This window comes from Numenius arquata, chromosome 11, assembly GCF_964106895.1.
Source record: "Numenius arquata chromosome 11, bNumArq3.hap1.1, whole genome shotgun sequence".
Lineage (NCBI taxonomy): Eukaryota > Metazoa > Chordata > Aves > Charadriiformes > Scolopacidae > Numenius > Numenius arquata.
In genome coordinates, this window is record NC_133586.1 from 37,833,681 (window position 1) to 37,844,143 (window position 10,463).

The 10,463-nt window shown below is 56.5% G+C and overlaps 1 protein-coding gene across 1 annotated transcript in view; it reads right to left on the reverse strand.

Moving 5' to 3' along the window:
* LARP1 (La ribonucleoprotein 1, translational regulator) overlaps positions 1 to 3,615 on the reverse strand; it is a 42,563-nt gene extending 38,948 nt beyond the window's left edge. The window contains exon 1 of the mRNA XM_074155404.1: positions 3,258 to 3,615. Within this exon, the coding sequence (XP_074011505.1) occupies positions 3,258 to 3,615 (358 nt within the window). The remainder of the gene's footprint in view (positions 1 to 3,257) is intronic.
* Between the last annotated feature and the right edge of the window lie 6,848 nt (positions 3,616 to 10,463).

Below are 10,463 nucleotides of genomic sequence, written 5' to 3' on the forward strand. Positions count from 1 at the left end.
CCTCACCAGCAGCAAGCAGTGTCACGCACAAGCCTTGCCACATCGGACAGGACCCTGTATTACCTCAGGACTCAAAGGATCCCCTTGTACAGAGCTCCTGTACTCCGGCTCTGAAACGCACACGCATGAAAACGTAACACGCATCTCGCCGAGGCACCAGGGCAGATTTTCTGGTGTGCCACTCCAGCTGAGCCCCAGACGCCGCTTACAGCATCAGCAGTATCGCTCTTGTCTAACTCGATCTAATGGTTGCTCCACTTACTGCCACGGCGTTGTGCTTTTGGGAGGAGGGGTTAAGAAGCAAGGAGAGGCTTTGCTCCAACAGTCCTCCTTCCTGAAAAAGCAGAAACATTTACTCAAAACACCCTATTACAGACCTCACTGCCAACCTCGAGCGTGAAAACGCTGCAGCAGGTAGGCAAGAAACCAACTTCTGGAGATAAATCTTAATCCATTTAAAAAAAAAAAAGAAAAAAGACACTGTTCTTCAGTCCCTACATCAGCCCCCCCCCCAACCCATTCAACTTTCCCAGCTGCGGCGAGTCAAACAGTTCGAAACAACCAGAGGTGGGTTTGTTAAGCTCTTCCCTATCCATATTCCGACAAAGACAGCAGAAACTCAAAGATCTTGAGGGCAGCTCTGTTTTCTCTGGACCAGAGCTTAATGCCTGTACTTTTATAAGCACCAATTCCAACACAGACCATTACGGGATGGGTGAACACCTAAGGAGTAGCTCTTGTCCATTAAATATGCTCCACGGGTCTGTAATTAATATAATCATTATAAAAAATTAGGGCTTTCAAAGCCTGTAAAACAAGTCACGGAGCGATCCCTTTATCTTTTACAGGGCTGTCCTCACTAGGCTCCTTGGTCTCCTCACCACCTCTGGCAGGACAAGGGCTGGAAACATTAGTATCTCCAGCACACAAGCATTGCTGGATCCCGAACCATGGTTTCCTAAGCTCTGCTGAAAACCCAAAAACATCCAGCGGTGCCTCTCCAGAGTTTAAAAGCTCTCAATCCGCTTCAAGTGTCCAAAGGAGTCACTTTCCTTAGGCGATCCTCCTGGAGGTCACTGCAACATGACAACTCACCTCACCAGCACCGTCTTTCACACAAAACTCACGCTCCAGATCTTTTTTTGTGAGCATCTGTCAAAAGAAATCCTCCACCCAAAGCAGCGAAGACACCACAGGAGCCTGCAAAACTCTACAAGAAGGTGCTTGGGCAAAGGGCCGCCAGGCAAGGTCAGCTGCCAGCCTGCCTCTCGTGGGAGTTCGCCAGCCGTGTTTATTTTACACGTTTTCTTTTCTTCTAACGAACAGGCAGCAAAAGAAACAATGCCCCAAGAGAGGAGAGCCAAGTGGCAGCGTCTGGGGCACTGCAGGAACCAGTCGCTGCTGCCAAGCGTCCCAAAACACACCACTAACCAATTCCATTATTATACACCTTCGGGAATATGGGGACAATCACACCAGACCCAAGAGAGTGTTGCAGCATTACTCCCTTATCTTACCATAGGGTGGACACGTTACCAACACACACTCTCTCTCTCTCTCTCTCAAAAAAAAAATACATCTCAGGAGTTGCAAGGGCTGCCCTCCTTGTGTGGGGCAGACTGCCTCGTCTCTCTTACATTGACTTGTCACCCACCTTTGCAATGGGCCTGGTAACGAATCTGGACACACCTTAGACCTGAGCCTGAAAGAGGAACATTCAGTCTTGTGGTTTTGCCTTTTTTTGGTTTATTTCTAGGGACTGTTACCCCAGAAGGCAGCGTGCCGGAGCGCAGCTTTCACACAAAGGAGCAATGCGACGGGTTTTATGTCGTATCGCAGGAGGCAAATGCTGACAGCAACGCTGTCCTGGATTTCCTTACGTTTTGCTTAATGCTGGTACGTACAATAACAAACCACCGAACAATTGGAACGTGGACTTTTACCTGGCACAATTAACTTCACCTATACACTCTCAATTAAGATGACAGCTTTCCAGGTGGAAATTGTAGAGCTGTCCACCTTCCAAAGATCAATACCTCCGATGAATCATCACGCTAGGCTGTAACACTTCTTGCAAAACACATGCACATACAGTAAGAGGGAATGTGATGTCACATATGGCAGCACGGTTTTGGAGTTAACACAAGCAGGCCGGGGGGGGGGGGATCAAAAGAGTCTTTCCCAAACAAGATGCTTAGTGAAAACTTTTTGGTTTTGCCTTTTTGCAGCGAGTGACTGGAAGGCGGTGCGAGCCATGCCCTCCAGGTAGAAGCAGGACCCATCCCAACTTCCTAGGAAATGGTGCTCCGCGATCCCAGCCTTTGCTGACGACAGCAGCGGGTTACGGAACCCATTTGTCGCCCCGTCCCCTCTCCTTCCCCACGCCAATCCCCCTTTGGGGGACACACACACACACCTCGACCCCCCTCACCTCTCCCCCGCAAAGCCCTGCACGCCCGGCCGCTGACAGCCCCAACCCGCCGCCGCAGCCCCCGGCCCCGCCGCCATGAGTCGGCAGAGAAAGGCGGCGCGGCCTTGCGCGCCGGGGGAGCCGCCGCCGCACACGTGGGCAGCGCCAGGCCGCGGCCCGGGGAACGGCCCCATCCCGGAGGGGTGCGTGTGCGGGGACGGTGTCGTGGAGTGTCGGGGAAGGGAGCGGCGGTGGCCGGGCCGCGCTGCCCTCCCCGGGGGGGAAGCCGCAGGCTTCTGCGGCGCCCGGGGGAAGCGACCACGTTGCCTGCGCTGCGGCGGAATGCTGGGAGCGGAGGGGAAAGGAGGCGGGGGGGGGGGAAGGGGGGTAGAGCCGAGCCGCGTTGCCTGCCCGCACGACCGCCGCGCTCCCTCAGCCGCCTCACGGCCGGGCAACGCCGCCGGGCCCTCAGCGTCCCCCGCCTCCCCCCCCCCCCCCCCCAACCCCCGCCCTCAGCCCCGCCGCCTCATGGCCGCTGCCCGGGCCGCGCTCCCCTCCCCCGCACACGCGCTCCCCGCCTCATGGCCCCGGACGGCGCCGCCGCCGCTTCCTACTTCCACTGACCCCCTCCGTCCCCTCACACACCCACCGGCCCCCGTTCCCCCGCCGCCGCGTTCCCCTCAGGCCGGCCGCGGCCCCGCTCGCCGGCAAGGCCGCGGGCGCGGCGCCGTCCCCACGCCGTGCCGCATGGCGCGGCCGGCCGGGGCGCGGTCGGCGGCGCAACCAACCATCCCCCCCACACACACACTCTCCCACCGCCAACCTCCCCTCCGCACCGGGCACCCACCGGGAGGCGACTGCCCGTTCACCGCCGGCGCGGCGGCAGCGGCGGCGTTCTTCGTCCAGGGGTTCACCTTGGGCGGCGGGGCCTCGATGAACTCCCGGCGCCCCGCTCCGCCCGCCTCGCCGCCGTCCTCGGCCTCGCCGCCCGCCCTCAGCAGGCTCTCCTTCTCCTGGTTGTTGCTCTCCTCCTTCTGCTGCTTGGCGCTGGGCGGCCGCGGCGCCGCCGGGCCGCCGTCGGGGCCCATGGGCGCTTCGCCCTTCTCCCGCCCGCCGTCCTGCGGCGGCTTCAGCACCAGGGCGCGCTCCTCGGCGGGCAGCAGCGAAGGGGCGCCGGGCAGCAGCGCCTCCACCTGCGTCGCCATCTGCGCGCCCCCGCCCCGCCGGGGGAACTCCCCGAGCCCCGCTGCCGCCGCAATATGGAGACGCGCGGGGACCACGCGACTGCCGCGGGGGCGCGCGCGCGCGCCGCGCCGGGCCCCGTCCAAAGCCCCGTGCGCGCCGCCGGCGAGGGGAGGGGAGGGGCGGGGCGGGGCGCGCCCCCGCGGGGCCGGCCGGCGGCGCGCACGTGCCTGATGCAACGCCCGGCCTGGGGGGGTGGGGGGGGGCGTTCTTAAAGGAGCCGCGGCCCCGTTCGTCCGCGATGGGTGAGGCCCCGCTCCGATCCCGGGGGTCCATCGCCGGCTCGGGGGCACCGGGTCTTCCCGGTGTCCCCGAGCCGGCGAATGCGGAGGTGTGAACCGGGGAGCTTCGACCCGTGGATAACGGGAGGTTTCGTCTCCAAGGGGAAGGTGGAGGGAGGGACTCGGTGCGTGTCCCGGGGGGATAACCCTGTCCCGGGGACAGCCCCCCTCTCCCTCCGCCTCCGTCTTCAACCCGGCAAACCCCGCCGACCTTCGTTTGAGGAGGTTTACGTATTTTATTATACGCATTTAAAAGGCAGCCTGCACCGCCGGTGTCATCTGCCACGACCTAAGTCACGCTGGCCCTTCGTCGGTGGCTTTTTATTCATCACAAGCCTCTCCCGGCCTTTTCTCTGTCGCAGCGAGCACGCCGTCCCGCTGCTCCCCCAAAAAAAGTCCATCCGGAAGCCCCGGTGTGGCCTGTAGCCCCGGTGAGACATCTGTGCAAACCCCGCCGGAGACCCGGCAGCGTGACGGGGCGCTGGAGGCGTAGCTCCCAGCTGATGGTGCGTGCAGAAGGATGAAAAGCTGATTTCACGGCGGAGCTGTTAGAAGGAAAGAGGAGGGTGAGAGACAAACGCCAGCTCAGGGCTCTGTTTGGAGGGGCAACGGCACCGAGGGTCTGGCAGATCCGCAGAGGGAGGCTCAGGCTGCCAGGGATGCTCCACTGAGACCGTCCCAGCTCCCTGCATCCCTTGGTACCCAGCCCCTCAGCTCAGAGAGCACCCTCGTGTGCCGCAGCCACGGGGATCACCAACGTGTGCCACATCCCAAATACGTTTAAGAATTTGGCTGGTAAAATTCCAAAAGGAAGTTTATATATAATTCCAGAAAAGCCAGCTGCTGGCCTGGCTGAGTGTCCCCAGGGGATGCTCTGATACCTGAGTTGCCATGACACAAGCCGTGTCCTGTACTCCGGTCCCCTGTTTGCCAGGGGGTCATGGCGCTCCTCGCAAGCACGGCTCGGGGGCCGCACAACAACCACGTGTTTGGGCCACATTCCCTGGTGGGGCACCGAGGTTTGGGCACCTTTGCCCTCTCTAGGAGCAGGTCCTTGGGTGGGGAGCACAGACCATCGCTGGCTGAGGAAGGTGGCTACACCTGGGGACATGCAGCCCAGCGGGGTCCCTGTCCCATCCCCAGCAAGGGGCGCAGTGTTCCCGCCACTGGGTCCCTTCGGGACGCTGCTCTGCCTGCCACGTGAGCGGGAAGGAGCCCGCAGTGGCTGAGAGCCAAACTGGCTCCAGAGCTGCCAGGCAGGAGGGAGCTGGGCAAGTCTCAACCTCTACGCTTGCTTGGTGGCCAGCCCGGACAAACCTCAGCAGAGTTTTAAATGTTAGAAAATAAATGTGTGTGCCTTGGGGGGGGGAGAAAGAGAAGTGTCCACGCAACCTTTCTGCATCAGCCACAGGGACAAATCACCTTGGCTGCTCAGCTCTCAAACATCCATCCTTCACGTGAAGGGAATCCAAGTGTGAACCATCTCCAGATGGTGCAAACACACCAGCTGTGTCTAGCAACCTCCACACACCCCACTCCTCCCTCGGTGTCCTCACCTCTGCCAGACCCACCTTCTCCTGCTCTGCCCAGTATTTATGGCACTGGGATATTCTGCTCCTCGGCTCCAGGGACTTGCTGAGAAGCAGCCAAGAAGTTGCCACGTTTCTGTGGCACAATTCACTGGGAAGTAATCCAGCTCTGCGTTCCCCAAATTCAATGAATGCACCTAACCGTCATACCCAAGTCTCCTTCTCCACCTCATCCTTCACCCCAGATGTGTCCCCGTGCCTTCCCTGGCCACACTGAGCGGCCTCCCAGCCCTGTGCCAGCCTGGCAGGCTCCGAGGAAGCAACCTCTGGGAAAATTCCTCTGCCAGGACCGGCAGCCACAGAGCAGTGATTTGGGCAGGAGCTCCCCACCTCCCTTGCTCCGTGTACAACAGCTTACTTATTTCCCCCTGACTGAAGCGTGGCTTGCATATTTATCACAGATGCCTGGCTGCTTTGATGCTGGCCTGGAGGTTTAAGGACACTTTGATGGTGGCCATTAACCTCTTGGAGCACCTCTGAGTCTCTCCTGACCCTGAATATCCCCAGTTTCGTTTCTGCCAGGCTGGTGACCTCACCTGGGGTCCTGATCCTCCCTTTGGGAACAGCTTTAATTCAGTGGCCCAGAGCGAGGGGTGTGCCTGGGGGGAAGCACAATGCAGTCAAGGTGACCCCTTAGCACCACCATCCTGTTTGGGTGGTAGCTCAGCCCCTTTCTCGGGTTCCACTTGCCTAATTTTGTCTCTATTCACGCGAGCACCATGTTGTGGTCCGAGGGTCTGAGCCATTCCCTTTCAGCCCCATGCACTTCCCCCCTAGTCCTCCTAAAGCCCAGGGCAGGATGCTACCAAGCCAGCGGGGTGGCTGATGGTTTACATGGAGCTACCCATACATTTCACTTATTAGCTAATGTACTTTAAACAAACGCCTTTATGATAACAGTTTCTGAACTGCCTGGCATTTAAGGAGGTATCAATACCCTCGGGTGTGTGTGGTCAAACTTGGAGTATTTTTCTCCTGAGCGAGTTGTGTTTGTATGAGGACCGAAAGCCCATCAGTGGCTGCAGCACGCTCTTGGTCACATCTCATTTCTCTGCATCCAGAGGCTGTGCCACCCTCATGGTCAGCTCAGACCAGGCGAGCACTTCCAAAGGGAATCTTCTCCTCCTTCCCCGGCACCTTGGGACCAGCTTGCTCACTGCCAGCCACTGCCGGTCACGCTGTTCCCTGGCGAGGTGAGCAGATGCAAGCCCAAGCTTTACACGTAGATGGCAGAATATTAAGGCTCAGGCACCTTTAGCACTTTGCAAGAGAAAGGGGATTTTGCCAAGAAAGCCCAAACTTCCTATCCTGAGTCATATGCTTTGACTTTTTTATGTAGTCATTCCTGCTCCATGAATCCTGCCAGTCAGGAACGCTGTCAGGGATGACACACTCAAGGTTGGGCAAATTATCATGCAGTAGCCCTGCAGTGCCACCCTCCAGCACCAAGCTGCCCTGGAGGGGTGTCATCCTCCTGCTCCCGAGGGACTTGCAAGGGCAGCACGACCGACCAAACAGCAAGGCTACATCTGGGGGAGATACTTTTCAAAGGGCCCCAAAAGAGAAACGTCAGAGGGTGGCACGCTGGTGCAGAACCATTCCCAGGTCTCCAGGCCACTGATTACAACCCTAAGATCAAACTGGGCATTTTCAGTTTTAGAAAACCTGAAAACCTGACCGTTTCCCTGCCAGCAAGCCCCTGTCACCAGGCCATGGCAAGTGCTTCCCAACCCCAGCAGACACCTATTAGTGGCACATTGTGGTCATCACAAAGGACTTGAGTATTTTTAACATAACACCCCAAACCTTCTATTCTACTACTCCAACTATTGGCGTTTCAACCCACTTTAGCTCAGAACCAGAAGAAAGCGCTCATTCCTGCAGGTTTCTGCCCAACAGACCTCTCACAACATCTCCTTCCTTAACCCAGTGTTTCACCTCTCCTTGCTCCGGGTTTTTAACCCCAGAGCTCATGCCCCTGCTCTGGGGAGAGGGGACGTGCATGGAAGCATGACACGCAGCCAGAGCAGCTTGTTCTGCCAGGGCAAGAGGATGAGACCACATCGAGTGCTCACGGACAGTCCTGTAGGCTTTTTCTTTCTGCAGCCGTCTGATCCAGAGGGGTGGAAGATACTCCTTGGCTCCAAGATAAATGGGCTTGGACCCTCTTAGCAAAGCATATGAACGATCAGCGTGAAGAGTTGAATGCATTCACACTAAAAAGTAATTTTCAACCTGCGTAATAAAACAGCAGACACTAACGAGTTCTATTACATCCCCATTAAAAAGTGCTTTCACGTAGCAGGACTCCACGGCGCAGGGGCTCGGTGGTTTGGAGTTGCAGCCCAGCTGAAGGCACCGTGCTGCCCAGGGCACTCACCCCGCACCTGGGGTAGGAACTGGCTTCCATCAGCTTCACTGAGCCACTGGCCCCTCGCCGCTTCCACTCATCTTCTGCCCATTGGGAAGTGGTGCTGCAAAAGTGTTTGGGTCAAGAGTGTGCCACATGGATTTTCCTGGTATTAAGAAATTAGATTTAAATGAGATTAAATATCCCACAATTAAAAATACGAAGCCTTCTATGAAGGTTTTTTTTCATGTTTTCAATAAATGGATTGGGGGGAAGGGGGATACCTAATGATACATAACTGCTTTTATCATCACAAGTTTTTCATCCAAAAGCCACACTTCTTGTAGGGCTCTCCCAAAGCCAATAAATAACCTTTACTGCTTGAGAAAAATTCTGAAAACACCCCCATTTCCTAGTTATTGATGACATCGGCTGTAGAAAGCAATATGTCCTCTAGACCAGAATTTCCCACCTTGTATATTTTGCTGTAGATATATTAGCCTGAGGTCACTTAGCATGTCCCCTAAGTCATTTCAGTTTCCAGGTGCTCGTGAAAACATGGCATAAGTTGACCACCGAGGTTGATGTTTTCTTCGATGGATATTTACCCTCTGTGCCGCCCCTCTGCCATCAGAAATTTCAGTAAAATTATTTCAGACACTTCTACAAAGAGGAATGAGGTATAAATGCTCTAGCATCCTTCTTAAAAATGCCTTAAGCTTTCTGTGCTTCAGATGAGATCCTGCATCCCTCCCAGGTCCCGACCACCCACAGCAGCCCTGGAAACCCCTGGCTCAGCCCAGCTGGGGATGTGCCATTCCCATGGAGAAACGAAGCGTGCTGGCAATGTGCTGCAAGTCCTGGGAGTCCGTGTTTCTCTGCCACCAGCACCTTGCGCCAGAGCTGGCCGGGGACATACATCTTTCTGCCTCGTGCCTAATGTGCGGGGAGGCACCAGCCAGCAGCTGCTCCACAGAGCTCAATTAATTCAAGCGATGGCAGGTTGTTGCAGGTGCCCTAAAAGCTCTCAAAGACTCAAGGTGAGAATCAATAAGATTTATGGGTGGAATTGCGGGGATATTTTCCTCTAAGCACCTAAGGATAATTAACAGCCAAGAGGCTCGGAGTCAACCACCGAAGTTATGAAATACTAAATCAGAGGCAGCTCCCAGCAGCTTTGTTCGCTCCCTTTGCAGGTTGTATGTTCATGATAAAACCATCAGTCGTGCCCAGCCGCAAATTCTCTCTTTTCCCATGGGACTCTTGCTCCTTTCAGTGGCTGGTAGTTATTTAAATATTGTTTTACCCCTCTGCAGTCAAAGCAAAGCCCTGAGCTTTGCCATTCAAATCCCAGCCTGACCCACAACACAATTACATCGCTGCTGGGTGTTTCTCTGGCGGGTAGCACGCTGGGATCTGTATGCTGCACTGATATGTATGGATCCAACGGGTGCTCTTCGCCTTCTCAGATAGCTAGGGAACTGAGAAGCAGCACGAAGCAAAGTTAAAAGCTTCTTGTTATTTTGTGTGCAAGAGTTCAGACTTTTGTCCCCAACTTTCGAGGACACCGGGCATCCTACCATGATGGTTTCCTTCCCGTTTTTGCAGCCACATCAACACTGGCACCAGGCACAAGCACCCAGTGGCGCGGGCGGTGATGGGCATCACGAGGGTACCAGAGGAAGAGGAGCCAGGCAGCTCCTCTTGGGATACCATTGGGACCCATAAACAAAGAGGCTGAAGCAAAGGCAGCTCCATGCTTGGCTCTGCCTGACCCCCAGGTGTGACTAAATGACCCCCCTTTAACTGCGGGGATGTGCTGCATGGGCCTGTCATGCTCTGGATGCCATGAGGATCTTCCTCCACTGTACATGTTCCTGCTCCCATCCCTGCTCCCATTGCAGGGAGGTTTCCATGCTGAGCTGGTTTTCCTGACTTTCCTCCCCGTGCTGTCACTTGGGGAGAGCTTCATCCTGCACAGATGCTCCTCCACCAGCCAGCACCGCTCTCCCAGTGCTCCCAGCACCCAGGGTACAGAGGGTCCATGGCTACAGCCTGCTCTGAGCATCCCCTCCTCTCCACTTGTGCCCTGCAGCAAGCCAGGCTCTCTGGCTATAACTCCCATGCAGCCTGGCCAGCTTTGTGCTTGCTTTCCCAAATATCTTACTGGTGCAAAGGAAACATCAGGCTGCTGAATCGTGAGCTGAGCCACCTCCACCTCTGACCTGAAGGCCCACAAAGTGGGAGCTATGATAAACTGGAAGCAAAGCAATACCAAAGCATAGAGCAGCACACTCCAGTCCTTCCCTCTGCCCCAGCCTGTCCTGGTGCCACCAAGCCAAGCTGGGGACAGTCCCCTTAACCAGAATTCTGGCACTGCCACCGAGCCTGCCACAGCCTCCCAATAACACCCCGTCAGCAGCTGATCAGCGAGTCAGAGGTAAAAGGGCTTCAGTAAAGTGCAGTGCCAGCACCCAGCCGTGGCCACCGTTGTACAAGCACGGTCCGTGGGACACAGGCGGGGGGATTAAGAGATCTGTGTCAGCAGCAGGCCTGTGTATACAAACATGACAGCTAAAAGGGCTCATGTT